Source organism: Clinocottus analis, unplaced genomic scaffold, assembly GCF_023055335.1.
Source record: "Clinocottus analis isolate CAN_PGR_092001 unplaced genomic scaffold, fCliAna1.0.p SCAF_13, whole genome shotgun sequence".
NCBI classification, from domain to species: Eukaryota; Metazoa; Chordata; class Actinopteri; order Perciformes; family Cottidae; genus Clinocottus; species Clinocottus analis.
Window position 1 is genome coordinate 15,557,344 of NW_027175854.1, and position 22,109 is coordinate 15,579,452.

The 22,109-nt window shown below is 48.0% G+C and overlaps 1 protein-coding gene across 1 annotated transcript in view; it reads left to right on the plus strand.

The window, feature by feature from the left end:
* Nucleotides 1-22,109, plus strand: part of col5a1 (procollagen, type V, alpha 1) — a 70,542-nt gene that overhangs the window by 18,560 nt on the left and 29,873 nt on the right. Inside the window, exons 3-21 of the mRNA XM_068574718.1 lie at nucleotides 2,703-2,916; nucleotides 3,665-3,827; nucleotides 12,445-12,576; nucleotides 13,368-13,469; nucleotides 13,561-13,977; nucleotides 14,521-14,584; nucleotides 14,618-14,671; nucleotides 14,747-15,150; nucleotides 15,290-15,346; nucleotides 16,678-16,719; nucleotides 17,719-17,781; nucleotides 17,917-17,991; nucleotides 19,532-19,624; nucleotides 20,189-20,245; nucleotides 20,368-20,421; nucleotides 20,697-20,750; nucleotides 20,875-20,928; nucleotides 21,456-21,509; nucleotides 21,614-21,667. Of these exons, the coding sequence (XP_068430819.1) occupies nucleotides 2,703-2,916; nucleotides 3,665-3,827; nucleotides 12,445-12,576; nucleotides 13,368-13,469; nucleotides 13,561-13,977; nucleotides 14,521-14,584; nucleotides 14,618-14,671; nucleotides 14,747-15,150; nucleotides 15,290-15,346; nucleotides 16,678-16,719; nucleotides 17,719-17,781; nucleotides 17,917-17,991; nucleotides 19,532-19,624; nucleotides 20,189-20,245; nucleotides 20,368-20,421; nucleotides 20,697-20,750; nucleotides 20,875-20,928; nucleotides 21,456-21,509; nucleotides 21,614-21,667 (2,207 nt within the window). The remainder of the gene's footprint in view (nucleotides 1-2,702; nucleotides 2,917-3,664; nucleotides 3,828-12,444; nucleotides 12,577-13,367; nucleotides 13,470-13,560; nucleotides 13,978-14,520; nucleotides 14,585-14,617; nucleotides 14,672-14,746; nucleotides 15,151-15,289; nucleotides 15,347-16,677; nucleotides 16,720-17,718; nucleotides 17,782-17,916; nucleotides 17,992-19,531; nucleotides 19,625-20,188; nucleotides 20,246-20,367; nucleotides 20,422-20,696; nucleotides 20,751-20,874; nucleotides 20,929-21,455; nucleotides 21,510-21,613; nucleotides 21,668-22,109) is intronic.

Sequence of the window (22,109 nt, forward strand, 5' to 3'; positions counted from 1 at the left end):
TAAAAGAACTTAAACAAAAGTAAAGGGGATTTTCTAGAGCGCCAGTATCGACTGAACTGAATCAATCATTGTAATTACTCTATATATATATATAAAATACACATTGTGTATTTTATATAAAACAAGAGCAAAAAATTAAGAAAAAACATAAATGAATCCCAGAAATTCAGAAGTATTAACAGAATAAGAACACATTGTGGAATAAAAGTGTCATGTATCACCGTGGGGACAGTCTGCCCTTCGTTTGGTTTCTTTTTCTTGCATCCCAACACTTTTATTTCATATCATTCAGTCTCCTCGGCCTCGCACCGTCCCGTGGAAGCGTCCGTCAATTAAAGCAATCTTCCTCATACCGAGCCCGAGCCAAATTCCTGAGGGAGCGCCCTGCCAAGGCATGTGCTCTCTCCTCTCCGCATGATGCGATTCCATGCCTGCCATTAATGAAAGAAGGACTCGTAGAAAAGTGTGGAGGGACGGGGGCAGGAAGGCAAACAGACACCCAGATGTTGACCGCGTGAAAGACGACGAGGAGAGAGCAAATGCGCGGAGGTGTTTGGAAACCATGGACGAAAATCCTCCCACTTCTATTTTAAGTCCCAGCATGCCCCATTCAGACAATCTTTTGGCAGAAAATACATCATTTTTCAAATTTTTTAACCGAACGACACAGTTCTTTAGACTGAAACTTCTTCCTAACAGGCCAAGACTTTGTTTTATTGTGATTTATGTTGCAGATTCTGATTCTTTAGGTCCTAATCTTTCCAAAAAGGTGCCTTATTGACCGCTCCAGGAGGCATTTTAGGGGAATCTGGCTCATATCATGCTGGATGTTCATAGCTACGATCAAAACATCTTTTAAAAGGGATTTTTTTGCAGATATACATTTTTTCCCAAGACTTTGCTGAACAAATTTAGACAATAAACACAGGTATTGGAAGTAATTTGAGGTTCCTACAACGACTCAAACACAGGGGAAAAGAGACAAAAGTCTCGAGACAAAAGTTTTTAAAGAGTTTAATAACTTATAGCTTCCTTTTCAAGACGTTTTTTTCCCCCCACAGTTGCTCTGATTTCACATTTCCCAGCCTCCTCTGAGAAAACAGTGGCAGGGTACCGGGGGTTTGATGGCTGCACAAGGTGCTATCAAAAAAAAAACACACTGCCCATCTGTCCACACACACACACACACACACACCGCAAAGAATCCCAGTGGTTTCTTTTACGCCTGTATAATCCAGTTTTTCTCTGAACAATAGCAGTTTCGACAACCTAAAAGGACCTAAAAGATCAGAAAGCCTCCCGCGTGGCGCGGCGTGGGATCTGGACGGTACCCCAGGAGGCTGGAGAGACCGCCCTCTTTCCCGGGGTCCTAAGAACACCCCGGTGAGGGAATCTGTCTGGCAGATGTGCCCCCAAAAAACACTTCAGCAAAAATGGAGGAAATAGTTGAGGCCGCCCAGCGAAGCAGATGGAAGCAAACTGTCTGTTTCTGCACTCTTTAAAGCGTTTGAACACCAAAAGAATCATTGGTATTTCCATACTTACGTGTCTTTTGACTGTCTCCCGTTCCCTCGCCGCCAACCCTTATTTGGAGCACGTCTGTTGGAGCGATCAGCTTCGAGAGGAGAAAGAAAGAGGGAGAGAGAGAGGGGAGCGGAACAGGAGGGGTTATGAAGGATAGTTCGAGTCTCCCAGGATCACATGCTTTTGTCATTACGCTGGAAATGCGCCACTTTGCACTTTCTTTCCCCCTTCCTCTCCCCGATGACCATCCCGTTCAGATTAATCTTTTGGGCACTCTGGTCGCTTCCTCTTTTTTCGCTGCTCGAAGCCCATCTTCCCAATTCTTCCTGTCAGTTTTCTGTCTTTCCACTCGAAGTAAAAACAAAAAGGATGATGATTCAGAGGGTGTTTTAATAATCCTTAAGTTGAATTATTTCCGTAAAACCCCCCAACTTGCCGTGGTGATTGTAATATTCAGCTAAAACCCACTTCCTGTGACCGTACGGGTCTGTGGGAGTCTAATAAAGCGATCCCTGTCCTTACAACCCCCCCTATTAGTATCTCTACATGTACAAACACAGCCTCCCTAAACAAGTGATTCTCAAACTCTTTCTGTCACGCCCCACTTTGGAGGGAACAAAATGTTCGGGCCCCACTGCCCCGACAACATCGGAACGAAATGGTCCAACGTTTTGAGACTCCTCCATCCGTGTTTTTTTAATTAATAGATTAAAGAAAATTGAAATCCCTTTCCTTTTTCAACCAGATTGCTCCATCTGACAAAAACTAATAACATGTGCAATCACCTTTGTTAAAACAATACAAATAAAGTTATATATGTGCAAAAAAAGAACTAATTTTTGGCAAAACGATGACCAAGGAAGCCGGTTGGATCTGTTTTCTCCCCATAGTTTCATGTTGAAGTGTCCTTGGGCAAGACACTGAAGAGAATGATTCCCCCACTGTGGGATTAATAAAGGATTTTCAAAAAAAAAAGAAGAAAAAAAAGGTTTTAAAGAATCTGCATCTCCCCCCGCACCTTACTTGTAATACCTCTGCGCCCCACTAGAGGGTCGCGCCCCACAGTTTGAGAACCACTGCCATAAACGAACAATAAGAACACAGTCTGAACACAGGCGCGGTACTTCACGGTTCATGACGGCTCCACGACGCTTCTCCCTTCTTTCCGTCTTTCCCAGGCGACGTGTTCCCGGAGGACTTCTCCATCTTGGCCACGGTGAAGCCGAAGAAGGGCAGCCAGTCCTTCCTGCTGTCCGTGTACAACGAGCAGGGCATCCAGCAGCTCGGCCTGGAGGTGGGCCGCTCGCCCGTGTTCCTGTACGAGGACCACACGGGCAGACCCAGCCCCGAGGACTACCCGCTCTTCAGAGGAGTCAACCTGGCGGACGGAAAGTAGGTGCACCTGCGTCCTCTCCCCTGTAATCAAGAGTCCAGCTGCGAGGCGTTTGATGCCGCGTTTCAGTTCCAGAGAAGCTCGTCCTGATGCCTTTACAGCAGATGTGGATCTTCTGCACGCAAACAAATGAGATTAAATGAGATTAAATGAACACCTCAGCGGCTTGTAACCCAGAAAGCAGGGTTCTTACGGTTATGGAAAACCTGGAAACGTCATTTTAAAAGTGTTATTTCCAGACCTAGAAAAGTCCTTAAAAAAGTTTGAAATAATGAATCTGCTTTTAAAAGAAAGAGGCTCAAAATATAAGCAGGCATACATACAGGCATTTATATAAATGTTTATTCTTTTAATCAAACTATTGTCTCTCATTCATTTGTGTCATTTAAGGTTTACTGTATGCCTTGAATCCTCATTGTTAGTGTAAATACTACATTTTATTGGAAATTTGATTAAAAGTCATAGAAATTTGTTTAAAAGTCATAAAAATGGGGTTTAAAGTCATGGAAATTTGGTTAAAAGTCATAGAAATTTGGTTTAAAGTCATGGAAAAGGGATGAAAATTGGGTTAAAAGTGATGCACATTAAGTTAAAAGTCCTAGAAATTTGGTTTAAAGTCATAAAAATTTGGTTTGAAGTCATAGAAATTTGGTTTGAACTTATAACATTTGGGTTAAAGTGGTGTAAAACTATTAGTCAGATGTGCATGTACCCTGTTTGTGACTGAACATCTCCGTCCCCCTGCAGGTGGCACCGAGTGGCCATCAGCGTGCACCAGCAGACCATCACCCTCATCCTGGACTGTAAAAAGAAGGCCACCCAGAAGCTGCTCCGAAGCCCTCACCCCATCATCGACACCAAGGGAATCGTAGTGTTTGGAACCAGAATACTTGACGAAGAAGTCTTCGAGGTAGGCGATGCGCTTTCACCGCCTCTTCATCTCACGTGTTTGAATCGACGGGACTCAGGAAGTCGCTCTCACCAGATGCACGCTGGTTTTTTTGACTGTACTCTGTCTTTTTCACCGTCTTAAATGGTAGATTTTTGTGGATGAAACTTAATTTTAAAATCCTTTACAGGCAAATGTTACTCTCCATTCGAACACACGTATGGCTGCGGTGTAAATGACGGGGACAGGATGGGATCTTCTTTACTTTTCATGTGTGCAAACGCCGCATGGCCGCAGATGAAAGATGAATGTTTAATCTGATCATGTGACGGGTTTTCTAACACACGCGGACACCTGAAGCTTGCGTCGCGATGTGAAAGAATCGGAAGGTGGTTCTGATAAAGAAGCCTTAAACGAGCCTTTGTGTGGCTCTTAAACATGACCCCCCCCCCCTCAGGAATATTGTTGTCTTTGTCCCGTCAGAGTTGTGTGTGTTTAAAGGCGGATTAGTTGCTGAGTCGAGGCCCTCCATGATAATTAGTAACAGAGGCCGAGTGATGTGACTGATGCTGAGCCAGCTGACCTTTGACCTCAGAGAGAGAGCAAAAGGAAGGAACTATGACATCACTCCACAACCCCACAACCCCGAATGTCTGCCAAGCCGGATGGGAGACGATTATACAGCATATATATATATATATATATATATATATATATATATATATATATATATATATATATATATATATATATATATATATATATGATGGGATATGAAACTAAAACTCACAATAGATCAAAGACAAATTTAAAGTATGTTTAATACTGTGTATGTGTGTATTTATACACACAACAGGGTTAAATGTGGTGTAATGATGGAAGTACAACACTGCGTACGTTGCACGGATTGTGTTCACATTCTAGGGAAATTACTCAAACTGTTTAATGAGGCATGAATACAGAAGGGTTTGGTGTGTGTGTGCGTGTGTGTGTGTGTGTGTGTGTGTGCCTGAGTCGCCACTATTAACTTCTTCCAGTCGTAACACCGCTGTAACTTCATCACGGCCCCGTTAGAACGGCTCGTCACGAGATCCAAGCGATACGGGAACAATTTTTAAAAAAAAAAAGTCTCACCGAGAGACCCGAGCTATCGGGAGCGCCGGGAACACCGTGGGAACAGAGACATATTTAGTGCGAGATGTTCAAAGCCCTCCTGCTGTGTGTGTGTGTGTGTGTGTGTGTGTGTGTGTGCGTGTGCGTGTGCGTCGGCTCCAGTGTGTGCGGAAAATGGAAAATATGCCACATAGTTTCCAAATTATGCTCAGGCTGCTGCGCTCCTCTCCTCCTCTCACTCCCTTCACCCCCGCTGTAGTTTATAGTCGCAGCCCGTGTTGACTGTTCAGTCCGTTAGCACCGAGGAAGCAGGAAGGGTGAGCGGGAAAACACACCGCAAAACACACAGGAACAAAGCTCCTGACTCATTATTTGAGAGTCCCAATAGATGTCAATGCAAAAAGTAGAGAACCTATGTTGTTTTTTTTGGATTGAATTGGTTAAGAATGATGAAATCAAAACATATTTTACACAAAGAGACTTGCAGGATGATAAATAGATGGATAGATGGATGATAGATAGATGGATGATGGATGGATGGATAGATAGATAGATAGGTAGATAGATAGATAGATAGATAGATAGATAGATAGATGGATAGATGGATAGATGGATAGATAGATATATGGATGGATGGATAGATAGATAGATAGATAGATAGATAGATAGATAGATAGATAGATAGATAGATAGATAGATAGATAGATAGATAGATAGATAGATAGATAGATAGATAGATAGATAGATAGATAGATAGATATATGGATGGATGGATAGTGTTGTGCAGAGGGCTAACATAGCCAGTAGACATTGTTTTGAGAGAGGAAATGTAGGCTGAATGCTGCGTTTCATCGCCGGAGCGTAGCGGGAGTCGTGCGTACGGTAAATTGTACTTCCTGTCTGCAGAGGTGGTTTGTGGGTTTGGTTATCGTGGTCACAGAGAAAGCGCCGTAATGTACCGTAATGTTATTTTCTTTTGGGTATGAAAGCGTGCGCCAGTAACCGTCATACATGTAAGACGGCTGTTTTACTTGGAAATCAATGCTCATCTGGCGCAAAAGAAACAGCTATCACTCCTTGGACATTAACATCAGTCACTGAGAAGCCGTATCGTTGAATGAAGTCAGTTTAATCTCAGTTGTTCAGACTTTAGGGCTCGTGTGACAGTCTGCAGAGCGAGGTTGTTGTTTCCCCTCCGCCGGTGTGCCAAGAACAACCAGAGATAATTTAATGCCCATCCCCCCGGTCCCAAGCAGCGCAGCGAGTGAAATAAATGGCACGAGCGGGGACGGCCTCGGGCCCCGCTGGGGACCCGGGAGCGGATCCGGGGCGTGAACGCGGTGGGATCGTGACTCGCATGTCGAGATCAGAAGAACGAGATGTTCGGGATGGAGAGGAGCGATGGTGGGAGGTCAGGGGGGGGGGTCGCACTCTGGAAAGAATGAGGAGCTGACGTCAGTGTTGGAACAGCGACCGACACCACGCGACGTCATCCAGAGGTTTTCCTCGGGATCTGCTGATAGGCCGTTCCCGGACTGCACGTGGGAGATAAGTTAGGGATGTGCTCTTCAGAAGAGGAGGAGGAGGAGATATGATGTAATGAAGGATCAGAGATGGAATGAGTGAGGGAGAGGGGGAGATGAAGGCAACACGATAAGAGCTGGAGGCCTTTAACGGGGCCGGGGCGAAGCTCACGTGATGCGACCCAAAGCCAGGAAAAAAGTAGTAAAAACACGCAATTGACGCTTGTTAAGAGCTTTAATATCGCGATGGTGCACTTCCTGTTTCCTCATCTGAACCCCGTGAACTTCTCTTCAAGTTTTCCTGCCATTAAGTTCCACATGTTTTCTCCATCTGAGGCTTAGATGTGTTGATGTATTGAGGCTCCGCTAATCTACATCCTGACTGTTTTAACCACATTTTGCATCTTACTCGAGCGCCTCTCGGCCCGACTGGGTCGGCGGTACCTTGGGTTGTACGGGTCGCAACATTTTTACACTCTGGATTTTGAGTAAAGCTTTCAAATAGTTCAACCCTCGGTTGGTCATTAGATGGATAACGGCCCCGTTAGAGGAAACCCGAAGATTTGATGCCCGACTTTAGGCCATGCATATAGAGGGCCTTTAGAGGTGGTCCTGTAAATGAATCGTTCAGGATGCATGGAGGTCATATTCATGTCGTTCATATTCAGAGGTGAAGCCACAACATGGTGGCTTTTCATACAACCAACCGGCCTCCATTAGCCCCTTTTCACACATAACTGTTAACCTGTTTCGCTGGGCGTGCCCAATAAACTGGTCACTGAGTGTATTGTTGTTCAGCGTCAAGTGCAAAATGTTTTTAAGGGTCGGTGGAGAAGCTGGGAACTACAATCTGAAGCTGGGAACTACAATCTGTCCTCGCTGGATTTAGACACACGCTACACCAGATGTTACGATCCAGACGATGGCGGATTATTACAGATTCAAGTGGAGAATTTACTTGATTATATGCCACTTCTGGACGGCCATGCTGAGGTCCTCTGTATCGAGTCCCTCGCACCGCTGGACGCACATCTGCGTGCGTTGTCTATAAGTCATGCTTCAGCGTCAGAACACACTGCCTCCATACAGTTCAGACCCGGGGAAGATGGAGTTTCCACCACGATAATTAAGAGAATTTTGCCTAACTCATGTCAGATGTTTGTCTTTCGCCCCTTTTTATTCCCTCTGTTATTCCTTCACTGTGTCAGCAAGCCCTAAAGTGCAGCCCTCAGCACTTTTTTTTTTTTTCCCGGCAAAAACGCTCCGGTTTCCACCTCCCGAGACGAACAGGAAATGTGAATATGGCCGCCCGTCGTCCCCACGAGAGAGACGAGGAATTAAAAATCGTGGGGGATGGATGGGGGGGGGGGGGGGAGGTCTGGGACGCCGAGGATGGAGGCGATGGAGAGAGGCCCAGACAGGACAGCGGCGTTGGCGTTGGCGTTGGCGTTGGCGTTGGCGTTGGCGTTGGTGTTGGCGGGATTGGTGAAGGTGGATAAGCGGGGCGGCAGTCGGGCCTGTTGCTCTTGACTGTCGCCGGTCTGGAGGGCGAACACGTACCTCACGTCTGGGAACAGCTTCTGTGAGAGCGTCGCAGTGGAAGTTCTCTGCAAGTGTGCATGCGTGCACTTAAAAGCATCGTGCATGGAGTTTGTTTATGTGCAGTTTCATCTGTGTGTGTGTGTGTGTGTGTGTAATCCATGCTGATTTATGGCCTCTGTGCGGCTGTTCTGACCTCTGCCATGTTGTGTTTGATTTTCGCGGTCAGGGGGTTGGAGTTTGCCCAGGCCGCTGGCAGAGGGGCCGAGGCCTGGCTCCGAGCTCAGGGGTGACTGTGTAAATATGTTGTGAGAGAGTAGCTCGCCTTTAAAAAAAAAACTTGCCAGGGGCCCCCGGACCTCCCAGAGTCTTATCCTGCTCTCCTGCCCATTCTGCTTCTTTGCTGGCATGTAATCCAGGAAGAAAAATGACAAAAAAAGGAGCTCACTAGACTCTTGTTTCCTCGCGAGCTGGCGTCCCCGAGGAGCTGAAGACACATTGATGGGCTTCATGCTGCTCTCAGCCCTCATGCTTAAAGTATGTACGTTCATGTGAAAGAGTGGCGTGTGTGCGCTTCACTCTTTTGCGATACTCCTCTCTTCCCCCCTCTCCGCTTATGAGCCGTCCGATGTGTCCTGATGGTTTTAGAAAACCGCGGCAGTTATTGCTTCCCGTCGCCCGCATCAGCTAGCGTTTAATCCATTAGACGCCGCATGGCAGTGGGTCGGGTTCATGTGGAAACTAAAGTCTGGAGCTCTCTCATGCCCCCACCTGGACACCAGCAGGACTGACTCGTGCACGGGTGAGCCCGAACTGGGTGAGGCTTCGGGAAAAGAAAGCCACCCAAAAAAAAGTTGGAGTAAATAAAACCGACAGAAAGAAGATTCATTTGAGTTGTTGATCCGTGTGCATGTTTCGGTGTGCGTGCAACGCGCCTTCAGACTGTTTCTTCGGGACGAAGTATGCGCAGTGAGACGGACATGTTGCTCGCAGCCGCAGGCGACGGCTTCCCCTCCGGAGCGTCGGCCCCGGAGAAGAGTCGTATTTCAGCCCGAGTCCAGGGAGACGCTGACAGCAGCAGCAGCCCGAGTTATTGTCTGAGATCTTTCTGCCTTAAGCGCCACTTAATGTGCCACAAGAGTGAAACAACGTGGCTGTCCAATCTCAAATATGAAAGATGATTTCATGTCTTTTACGGGTTTGGGTGCGAGTGTATAATAACAGATTTTTTCCCCCCTCTCTGTGCTCTGTTTTCCCTGCGTCGCCGTGCATCCATCACATGACATGCGTTTTCAGTGGCGTTGGCCCGTCAGCTGTAACGTTGGGTTTAAACTCGTCTGCGTCATCGGACCCCGAAGCCCCGACTCTGCACGTGGAGCTGCTGCAGCGCCGCTTTCTGTCGCCAAAATATAGAGCGATAACTGGCCTGTTGGCATCCAGCTGCAGCGCTGCGTCGGGACGCCGCCTGCTTCCCCGGCATGCAGCTTATGTAAAGTTTGGCTCCAGGCTAATGCAGCGACACACGGGGAAGAGTGGGTCACTCGACTGTGAAAAGTCGTGCAGGTTCCTGCAAGACTTCTTACGCCAACGCAGCAGAAATCATTTCTGTGACGAGATAGAGGATGAAAATAAGAAAGCAGCAACTTTTTTTTGTGTGAAAACAGGCCTTTTCTTTACACTGTATAGTTGCAGTTTAGTGTCCCCATCATTGTTGAGGTGTGCTCTTCCATTATTGACATGTAATTATTACATGGCTGTAGGAGAATGTGGCTAAAATGTGGTTTTCTTCAGCATATCTGATGTCGATGTGACGTCATCAGGAGCATCCCTGCGCCTCCAGGTTGATCATAGAAAGTCTGCATCATAATCTGGCTGACAGACAGCTGCATTGTGGGAAATGTGGGACGCCGAGCGTCCAGAGCTTCACCCACACTAACAAACTACAAGTGAGGCGACTCGTCTGCGTTTTGTTCAGACGTTCACCGCGAGTGAACGACGTTGTTTTCTAGTGTTTCTCTGCCCGTGCATCTGCATTTGGTTTAGTGCAGCGCTCCCTTTTTATAGCCCCCCCCCCCCCCCAAAAAAAAAATCTTGAACAGAATAAAAAACTTCAGACGGCTGGAACCGTTTCGTGCCGAGCGGTCCAACACGAATAAGCACAGCTCCGCGGCTCAGGTCCACATTCCCCATCCAGATCCAGCTTCTTTTCATCCCTCTCTTCCCTCTCACAGCGCCGCCGGCCTTGTAGAGTTAGCACAATCAAAAGCAGCCATCATCTTTTCCAGCCTTCAATGCGATCCCGACAACAAGCGCACACGTTCTCTTTCTCTCTCTCGAGGCGTCCAGACGCCTCTTTCTTCCTCCGTGTGCACGTCACACACCATCAAGCCGCCGCGAGGATGCGCTCATTAATGCTTTAAGTGTGTGATGGATTATCTCATCCTGGTACAATTAGGATCTACCCTGACACGTCGGAGAGAGAGAGAGAGAGAGAGAGAGAGAGACAGAGAGAGACAGGGGGAGTGAGTGTTGAAGAAATGAAAGAGGAAAGCAGAGGAATGGCAGATGAATGGGAAAGCGGTCGCCACGCTCTGGACCGCGGGGCTGTTTTGTTGTACAGAGGGCTTATTCCTTATTGAATGTGACCTCGTTTCAAACACCGAATTCCCAGCATCCCCCGCTCGGCGCAGCTGTTGCACACGGCCCCGCCAGCAGGACGAGGCAGAAACAGAAACTGATACCGAGTAAAAAAAAAAAAAGAGAAGAAGAAAAGAAGGGAACAAACGGCTGAAGAGGAAGCCGCGCGAAAGCTCTGAGGTCATCGCTGCTGGGAAGGAAGTTTTTTGGGGGGATTTGTTGCTTTTTTGTGTGTGTAAAAACCCAAGCTGATGGCGGGAGCCGTGGCCGGAGCGAGAAACTTCTTTCGCAGGAGTTACTGAAAGATTCTGCGTGGTGCGTTCGAGGTGCAATGCATCCTGGGAGAGACTCAGCTGGAAAAGACACGTCGAGGGGGTTTCGGATTTCTTTTGCAGTTGGTAGAAACATAATTCAAAACACGTCGTCCTCCGCGGTCGCTCCGTTCCCACACTCTCTCTCTCCCTCTCTCGCCCTCTTTTTTTAAAATTAATTTCAGCTTTTTTTTTCAACGTTGCGTTTGATTGATGTGGAATGACATCACTGCGTTTGATTAGGACATGTTTGGAGAGATGAAATACAGGCGTTTTGCTGCCATATATGCAAGCTGTTCAGACACATGTGGCAAACACACACACACACACACACACACACACACACACCCAGCTGCCTCTGTAGCCTGGGGATCCTTCTGAGCCTTCTCCCCTCTTGTTCTCTCTCTCTCTCTCTCTCTCTCTCTCTCTCTCTCTCTCTCTCTCTCTCTTTTTTTCTCTCTCTCTCTCTTTCGCTATCAATCTTTGTCTCTTTCTCTTTTCTTCCTTTTTTAAATCTCTCCCTCGCTGCTCCTGTTCCACCCCACTTCACCTCCAACATATGTGTGATATGCACAAACACACACACATACACACACACACACACACACACACACACACGCTCTTTTAAGTCAAGCGGCTCCTGCAGGTCTGCTCACGTTCGCCGCGTCGCGGACGCCGAGCGGATCCATTCATCTTGCATCATGAACTCGAAGGCAAAATGTGCTCAGTTCTGGGTCACGGTTTATCTTTCCATCCATCCGTCTGGCCATCATCTTTGGTCGGGGTTCACCAATCCCCATCAGCAAAACCTTGATGCCACCTGAGAGAAAGTTGCCAACATACGTGATCACACTCCCATTTAGTGACAGAGCTCGCTTCTACTCAAATAACCATAATAAAAAATGTGGTTTTAGACATTTATTTACATTTATCTATTATTTTATTCATATTTGCCACTGCTGTTGTGAACTTAAGAGCTTTGGTGAACCAATTTCCATCACCAAAACAGTTCAAAGTTATGTTTCCATAAGAGATATGAAGAATCCCCCCCCCCAAAAAAAATCGATATTCAATTTTTCAGCTTTCGAGCCGTATTATCACTTTACACTTTTTGCCTCATGACAACGGCGCCTCATTATAGAGAAAGCTGAGATTGTTCTGCAATGTATGATGTAACACACGGCTATGTATCTCATATGAAAGTCCCTTAAAAGAGTGAATTTAAGAAATCGAGAAAATCGACTAAAAAACGACCTCGGGGGGTTTGGGCGGGTTAAAGACTCACTTTGTGTGTGTGTGTTTGTGTCAACAAGTCAGCTGTTTGTCTCGCACGCTGCTGCTCAACGCTGACGCGGCGTGAACAAAGTTCTTCACCTTTCATTCGGGATGTTCTCGCTCATCTCTCTTTGTTCACATCCCCTTTCATCGTTTCGTGTCTTCCCGTGAGTCTCCGGGTGTTCGGTGACTTGCGGTCGCGTCTCACGACTTCCTGTTTTCCCTCGTCTGCTTTTCCAGGGAGACATCCAGCAGCTGATGATCGTAGCCGACCACCGCGCCGCCTACGACTACTGCGAGCACTACAGCCCCGACTGCGAGGTGCCGGTGCCCGACCAGCCCCAGAACCAGGACCCCAACACGGACGAATACGTGAGTAACGAGACCTTTTATCTTTCAAAAGACCATAATCACAGGGCTCATTACTAGAGGTAGCTCTGCTGGATTATTATTTTTTTCGCATACAGGACGTCGTAGAAACCGGCAAAGCGTCCCTTACGGCTGACCTTACTCGAGGAAGTTCACTTCCCCCTTAATCCGTAATTGCCTGTAATGCTCAAATCAGATCTCGGTTGGATCCTGTGCTGAAAAGAGCCTCTTTGGCATCGTACAGAAGAGAGCTGCACTCTGCCAGAGGAGAAAAGCGCTGACTGGACAGAAAGGTTATCAGGCAATGCAGTTAGTTAATAATGTGCAGGAATGATGTGGAGCCTGCCTAAGCCTGCATCCCTGCACTGAATACCAACACGCTGCATGCTGGTTAAAGGCGTGTCGGAGAGGTGTTGAAAGAGGGACAGGAAGTCCTTCCTCTTGACCTTTTCCTTGCCTGCAAGGTACACAAAAACATGGGCCCGTTTTCTCTTTTTTTTTCTGCGTGTGTGTGCGTGTGTGTGGACGCTAAAGATGTGTGACAGATTCATTAGGAGAGAGCTGGAAAAAGTCATTTGTCATTCAGTCGTAACGAGTTGCAACAGGGAGATGCGGCGCGAGCTTTCGCTTCCCCCCGCGAGTCGGAAGCATTCCTGCGCGCGGCTGATCGATGGCGAGCTCGTATATCAGCCGGACCCGGCGGCGAAACGGAGCGCCGGATCCTGTGTTTTTTTTTCTAATTTGATAGATGTTTCTTTTCCTCTCAGTGTGAGTGTCGTGTTTGTCTCCTTTAGAACACAGAGGAGGACAGCTACTACTATGAGTACCCGTACTACGAGGACGGGGACGGCAAGCCTTTGGACGCCACGTCCGACGCCGAGACAACAGAAGTCAAGGTAGCCTCCCGAGACGCGCTTCAGCGCGGCGACGCGCGGTCGATACCAAATGCGTGCAAAGGTGAACCGTCTCGTCTGTGGCCTTTTTCAGGTGACGGAGGCTGACGACGCGGCAACCAAAGTGGAGGAGGTCCTGCGGGGCTCCACCGCCACCGCCGGCAAAGTGTTGACCAGCTCCTCCTCCTCCTCCTCCTCTTCTTCCTCCAGCAGCACCGGCGCCTCGGACGCCACCGCCAACGGCGGGGACGCCTACGGAGACGGAGAGGAGACCAGCCCCTACGAGAGCTACGACGGCTACGGGAACTACGAAGGCTACGACGATGCCACGGCGGCGCCCGAGGTGGACGCCGGCTCCCGACGGGTCACGCTCACCGGCACCGGCGTCGAGCTGGATCTGGGCGGCGCGGGCGGAAGGGTCGACTTGGGCACGGGGGCCGGGATCGATACAAAGTTCATCACCGGCGACGGAGGAGCCGCGATCACGACCGTCATCAGCAACAAGACGGCGGTACGGTGGCGTTCGTCACTCCGCCGGCCTCGCTTAGTTGTTGTTTGTGTTGGGGAGGAGTAACCGGGGTTATTGGTCCCGTGGGCCTCTTAGGCCCGCCCTCATGTTATAATCCCCCAATCCACATGAGGGACGCAAAGCCGATGGAGGAAGAGAGTCGTGCTTTTTGAGGAAATCTCCATCGTTGCAATTTCTTCCTGTAAACATGTGATAGAGCAGGCAGCGTCTTTGGGGTTGACTGTCAGGCGAAACAAGACATTTAAAAGACTTCAGGAGGTTGAGAAACTGCATTTTTTTCCCCCGTATTTTCTCACATTTTGCAGAGCAAACTCTTATATTTACACTAAGCAGATTTATTCATCTATTGAGGATCAATCCTCAGCTGCATCTCCAGGACGCTGCGTGTATGTTTCAATAGGTCCGCAATGCAAAGTCAGATTTATTTTCCTATTTATTATTTTTACACAGGAAGTCACCAAAAATATATTTTTTCTAAAAACAGCACCGACCAACACTTTATTGACTATAATTGTGTTTTATTAGGGAGTGAGTTCCTACGATGACTACAACGGGGAATACGACTATGACGTGGACGGCAAATACACCAGCAGCAGCAGTACAGTCAACATCGGAGGCGGAGGCGGAGGCGGAGGCGGCGGCGCCGGCAGCAGCAGTACAATCCACCTTGGAGGCGGCGGCGGCGGTGGCGGCAGCAGCAGCACAATCCACCTTGGAGGCGGAGGCGGTGGCGGCGGAGGCGGAGGCGGAGGCGGAGGCGGCGGCGACAGCAGCAGCAGCAGTACAGTCCACCTTGGAGGCGGCGGCAGCAGCAGCACAATCCACCTTGGAGGCGGAGGCGGAGGCGGCGGCGGCGGCGGCGGCGGCAGCAGCAGCAGCTCTACCATCACCATCGGAGACGGCTCCATCTCTGCGGGAGGATCGTCCACCACCGGAGGGGGAGCGGCCAGCGCCGGAGCGGGCGGCTCCGTCGCCACCGGAAAGGACCTGGGCGTGGAAGTCGAGGGCGACTACGCGGACCTGGAGGACGGGTTCAAAGAGGACCTGGTCACCGACTACGGCGACATCGACGTCTACGACGGGGACTACGGCGACTACGGCGACAAAGAGGGCAAAATCCTGCCCGCTGTGACCGACGATCAGTATTACTCACAGGTGAAAAACACAGCGGAAAAGGACGCAACTGGCAAAGGCAGAGGTCGAGAAGACCACGGTGTCACGGTGTCACGGTGCCGGAGAGGAGGAGCGTCGGCTGATCGTGTGTGTGTGTGTGTGTGTTTTTTTGGGTGTGTAGATCGACGGTGCCCGCGGAGAGAAGGGACAGAAGGGAGAGCCGGCTGTTATTGAGCCTGTGAGTATCACTATTTGAACAACACACTTCAGCAACAGATGTAGGCCGACCGTGCGTGCGTGTGTGTGTGTGTGTGTGGATGTTTACATTCGCCAGTACATACGCATGATCCACATCCAAACACAATCAACCTTGCACGTCTGAATGAGAGTCCCGCAACACGTCGGTGCAGTTTTTCTCGCTCCTGCTGGTCATCAGACCCCCGACAGCTGAACATTTGGAGAGCGGACATGCATGGACTGTCGGTTATCTCTAAACACAGCGAGGGCTCGTGGGCGGGGGGAGAGGGGGTGGGAGGGTCATGGAGAACAAAAGGGAAGCGAGAAACCCCTTTCCCGAAGCTCAAACGCTCATACACTCAAACATTATTTACAGGTGAGGACTACTCCCTCTGCTTTGTGCGCAGGGGGAACGTACATCTCCCAGGCAGCTACAGCTGGTTCACGTCAAACAAATGTCACCCGGCTTCCACTAAGTACACATCGCTGTGTGACTGAGTATCTCCCTGTTTATCTGTGTGAGAGCCGAGAGGAGTGTGTGTCTGTGTGTGTGTCTGTGTGTGTGTGTGTGTGTCTTAAGTCCACCTCCTTAGATGACCGCTTGTGAGATTGAGAATGTCAAATTCCAAATTTGTGCACACATCGCCACCCAGTGTGTCTTGTTCATCTTGTAAACACTCAGGAAGCGGAGGCTCACACACAAAAACACACACATAAACACGCACACACACACACACACTGCAGGCGGGCCGGGGGCGTATGTCCTGGGGGGCCGTCACAGATCAATTGCAGTGATTTTCGGATGAAAAGCTCTGAGAGAGTACAGCTCCAGGGGGGTTTGATGGAAATCACCGCACACTTCACATGAGTCATGGTGCCGTGTGGGTGTGTCTGTCCTCCGAGCGAACAACGACAACAAGTTGCCGCAACAAAAAGTGTATCTCGGGGGCCCAAAGAGCCGCATCAATGCTGCTGGTAGGAATACGGCGCGCTGTCAGAGCACAGAGGCGAGTTCAAACTGGCTTTGCGACGCACACGGGAGCAACTATTTGTGTCTGATGACGTAAATTAATTATCGCTTCAATTTCATGAGCACAGGTAGGAGAGCACCTCGGGGCGCCTCTCTGCTCCGCAGTCACTCACCCGGCCTGCTCTCCGTTGATTAATTGCAAGCGTCCGTAAAGGTGACGGGCGAGAATGCACACGGCGAGAGGACTCTTTGATGCGCTCGTGTACATTTTACCTCCCGTCACCGAGGGCCCCGTGGTCATGAACGCGGGACGCGAGCCGACTCCTGTGGCGACTGACGATGTCTGTGCTTGTGTGTTTCAGGGGATGCTGGTGGAGGGTCCGTCTGGGCCTGAAGGGCCAACAGTGAGTGTCTCCTTTTTCACTTCCTCTGTCCTTGTTCTCTATCGTCCTCATCGTGTAGATAGATGGATAGATAGATAGATGGATAGATAGATAGATAGATGGATGGATGGATGGATGGGTGGGTGGGTGGATGGATGGATGGATGGATGGATGGATGGAGAGAGAGAGAGAGAGAGAGAGAGAGAGAGAGAGGTGGATACTTAGATAGATAGGTAGAAGGGAAATGTGTTTGTCACCATTATAAACAAGGTTACATAGAACAAATATCAGGAATAAAAATACTCAATATATACAACAAAACTTAATATATTCCACAGATTAGCAGAGCGGATTAATTTAGGAAATTAAACAATTAAGAAAGTGTAAAAATGCAAAGTATGTACAGTATATAAGTATGTACAGTGTGTATGAAGTGTATATAAGTATGTACAGTGACTAACAAACAACAAAAGCGATGCAAGAGTTGTCGTTGTCGTTGTTGTTGTCGTTGACTCCGTTGATTTTGTCGTCTCTGTTCTGTGTTTGAAAGCTGATAACGGTTTAACAGACTTTGCTGCGTCCCACATAGGAACAATTTAAGTTTTAGTGCTTTTGTTGTACCCCCCCCCCCCCCTCCCGCCCTCTCAAAGGGAGCGGCCAAAACATTTCCCCCTGAAGAGATATGGACTCGTCCAGATGTTCCAAGGACTCCATTATTTATCTGGGACAATGCCTTCAGACGGCGCTGCTCCTGCCGCCCTGCAGATGGAGTCCCACGGCGGCCAGCCGTTCACGCGCTGAGCCGCAGACAAATAAAGAGGATTTACAGCCTCGGCACGCCGTCCCCGTGTTGCCTCACGCATTCCTCTCCCATGTGTGACCACTTTGCAAAAAAGATAAAGGCGGCGAAAAAACAACAACAAATGCAGCAAATGTGACCGTTTCCATGCGATGCATTATGCATGTGTGTGTGTTTATGTATGTACGTGTGTGTAAAATGAGATCTTCTGCTGAACATAGGGTCTCCCCGGACCCCCAGGTCCTTCTGGCCCACCAGGCAGTCCTGGAGATTCTGGAGAGAGGGTGTGTTTAATATTGTATATGTCAACACATTTTTTTCCAAAGCTTTCAAAATACAGAAACTAACCACATGTTCTTTATCCCCCGTGTCTCTGTGTGTGTGTGTGTTCTCGTGTTTGTGTTATTTTCCATGAAAAGGGTCTTCCGGGTCGTTCCGGTCTTCCTGGTGCCGACGGTTTGCCAGGAAGTCCTGGAACTGTGCTGATGCTGCCTGTAAGTAAATTACATTTCTTAGAAAGAAGAAGAAGAAAAAAAAAAGAGATAAAAGTAGGAAGCGCTGTGTGTTTTTGTTTCATGTTTATGGACACTTAAAACATTTTCCGTGCCACTCGACAACCGTGTTTAGCCGTGTTTAGGGCCAAGTATGACGCAACCCTCGCGGTGTTATCACTAACTCTGACATGTGGTTTACAGTGTGGTGGAATGCAGGGGGTTTCCTTTGATGGGGCCGACCCTCACACACATTTTGTGATGTAAATGTAAGCTTTAGCGGCCCCTTGTGGCGCCTTCAGGGACTTGGATGATCTCCATCGCTTGTGCTGCAAAACTCCACGGACTCAAATCGGCACATTACAGGATTAGTTTGAAACAAACGCCGCATTCCCTCCTTTCCAGGAAGTCGTTTCGCTGTAGACAGGAAGCGGCAGTCACACAGACACGCCGCGATCAACTTCCCGCTGCCGTCGTATCTGTTTGACTCGCGAGATGTACGTCGGATCTGATCAGTTGTGCAGATGTGAGGTCGTAGGGTAGCTCCGTCTGGACGGGACCCCTCGAGTCCTTCTGGTGGTGGTGGTGCGTCCGCTGGCAGAAAAGCACGGCTTGAAATCTGATCCCAGAGCTGCCGGGCTAATAGGAAACATGCATTGTTGTTCCTCCCCTCCTCGCACCAGAGCGCTCTGTGGCTCAGTGTTTAGAAACTGTGGAATCTACAACATGCCAGGGTTTTGAAATGCAACGCCGCGCCTTGGCTCAAACGCTCCGGTGACTCGTGTGCGGCTTCTTCTCTTCATCTACCGCGAGTAAAGAATGTAGTTGCTCTCCCATCTTTTCTCGTTCCCCCTCCTTCCGGCCTCGCTTGTCGACAATTTGATGCGGCGGAACATTTCGTTCGGGGTTCAATGATGCACGGGAACGTCGGTAAAGAAAAACACGTATTGGAGAAAGAAAGAAGATAAAAAAAAAGAGAAAGAAGCAAAAAAAAAAAGGCGAGCAGCGACTCCAAAGCAAATAGCTGCATGTGTGTGATTGTGACTAAGATAGCAACGGGAAGGGGCCAATATTTAATCAAACTCAGCGAATTGAGTCAGAAGAAGAAAACGTGGGATTCGCAGAGAAAGTTCTGCGTATATTTGGTTGGTTGCGGGTGAGCTGCAGTGACTCGTCTCTGGTGTTCTGCATCGGCTGCTGGCCTCTCGGTCGAGATCCCTCTCAGGTGGTGCAACACGTTGTGTTGCTCGGTTGCCCGAACAAACCTGCGTTGCACCTCAACCCTTGAGGATATCCACCTGCGGTGCAGTACCGGCTCATCGCCACCAGATGTCAGTAGAATTCGGAGCTCTCGGCCCGCAGAGGCGACGGCTGTTTCTGACAGCCGGAGGCGGACGCTCGGCTCGAGCAGCCGCTGCAGAGTTTGAAGACGTTGTCGGGAATAGATTCTCGTTCCATCTTGGCGGTTTGCAGCGATGGTTCTTCTCTCAGTTCATCGCTGTTCGCAGCCGAGCCGTCACCAACCCTGTGATTCCCTCCGTAGTTCAGATTCAGCTCCGGAGGCGACTCCGGTCAGAAGGGACCCGCCATGTCGGCGCAGGAGTCCCAGATGCAGGCCATCATGCAGCAGGCCAGGGTACCCGCTCACACACACACACACACACACACACACACACACACACACACACGGACACACTCATGTGACACTCATGCATGCTGTCAGTTTTTTGCATTCACTAAATTTGCGTCTCCTGTTGAAAATAAATCTCGCTATGTCTTATTGTTTTGTCAATATTTGCCATATTTGCATGAATATATTTCTCAATACACATAATTTGTACTTATTGAGTAGCATCATTGTTGCATTTATTTTCTTTATTTCATTTATTTTTTACCATGACTGTATGCATAATTCATGTGTAATCTCTCACACACAGAACACATGAACAGACATTAACACACACGCACGCACACGCACGCACACACACGCACACGCACGCACACACACGTACACACACACACACACACACACACACACAACACACATGGCAGAAATTGTGTTATATTCTATCACAGCAGCTACATGAACAGCAGCTATGTTATATATATATATATATATATATATATATATATATATATATATATATATATATATATATATATATTAATGTGTATTTTTATTTTTCCCGTCTGTGTTCAGCTGGCTATGCGCGGCCCTTCAGGTCCAATGGGTTTGACTGGCAGGTCCGGCCCTCTGGTGTGTATTTCAAAGACACAGACACACACACACACACACACACACACAAAAGCATCAACAGTGATAATACAAACTTGTGTTGGTTTATTGTCCGTTACAGTTTCTCTTTGTTTTCCCCTCAGGGTTCTCCCGGAGTTCCAGGACTGAAGGGAGAGTCTGGAGAGGGAGGCCCTCAGGTATGAGATATCAGTGTGAAGTTTTTTTATATTTCTGAAAGACAGAAACAACTAAATCTAAAGCACAACCCCATCTGAAAAAAAGTGTGTTAACCTACACAAATGAATTGTTAAAATATTGCAACCCTTTTAAAAGTGTAAAATTTTCCACAATGTGATAAAACATTTAAAAAGTCAAAGTCAGTTTTATTTGTCAATTCTTCCATTAGTGCAACGATGCACAAGATTTGAACTTGTGGAAGTTTGTGAGTTTGACCTCAGTGTTTCTGTCTCAGGGACCGCGTGGACCTTTGGGTGGCATGGGACCCTCTGGAAAGCCCGGCAGAAGGGTGAGCGCAGCACAGACTGATTGCTTGTTGATGCACGTTTGGACTTTTCTAAAAAGCCCTGATGGTATCCCGGCCTTCACAACGCGACGTGTCGTGTGACGTGTGACTTATGTCATGTTTTCAGGGTCGTTCTGGATCCGACGGCGCCCGCGGCATGCCCGGACAGTCTGGACCCAAGGTACCGCCCGCGCTCACCGTGCACTTCAACACGCCGCGCTCCATCGCGTGCCTTTTTTCAGGGTTCTTACGGTCATTGGAAAACCAGGAAAAGTCATGGAATTTGTTATTTCCAGGCCTGGAAAAGTCATTGAAAAAAAAAGTTTTAGTAAAAGTTCTGTAAACGTGTTATATTCATGTGTTCATGACGTTCATTTACGCTGAGTTTAAAATAATGAATATGCTTTTAAAAGAAAGAGGCTCAAAATATAAGCAGCACACATACAGGCATCTATATACATGTTTATTCTTTTAATCAAACTATTGTCTCTCATTCATTTGTGTCATTTAAGGTTTACTGTATGCTTTGAATCCTCATTGTTAGTTTAAATACTACATTTGATCACTTTCTACTGTTTACACACAGATTTCACACAATGTTTGCTCATGGACGTTTGGTTTAAAGTCTTATAAAAGTCGTACATCGAAATGTGTATGAAATGTGTATTTTGAAGAACCAGATTTTTATTTGATTTTTCCGTTTTTTAGGGAGACCGAGGGTTCGATGGCCTGGCCGGACTTCCCGGTGAAAAGGGACACAGAGTAAGTTCTCTTTTTTTGCGGCGCCGTGAAAACAAACGTGTGTTGTTTTAGTACGTGTTGTTTTTTGACACGTGTTAAACATGTTAAATGTGTGTTGTTTGCAGGGTGAATCTGGACCTTCTGGACCACCCGGTGGCCCCGGAGAGGACGGAGAAAGGGTAACGGAGAAAAATAAATAAAAAACACAATTTTCAGTCTCTCTTTTTTACATTTTCATGTTTATCGTGTGTTTGTGTCTGATGCGTCTCTGCAGGAAGTCAGATATTACGTCTTCACCTTCCTCTTCACCCTTTTCAATTACCAATCTACTCATATATATATATATATATATATATATATATATATATATATATATATATATATATATATATATATAAAAATATATATAAATCTCTGCACACCTTTATCTGCCTTTACTCTTCCTCAGCATCCTCATTACTCACAGCTGATGCAACACAATCCCATCTTCCCCTACCTTTTTCTCTGTGTCTTCCCGTTAGCTCTCTCATAACACACACACACACACACACACACACACACACACACACACACACACACACCCTCACTATCTGTCTGTTCCACGGCCTGACCCGTTATCTC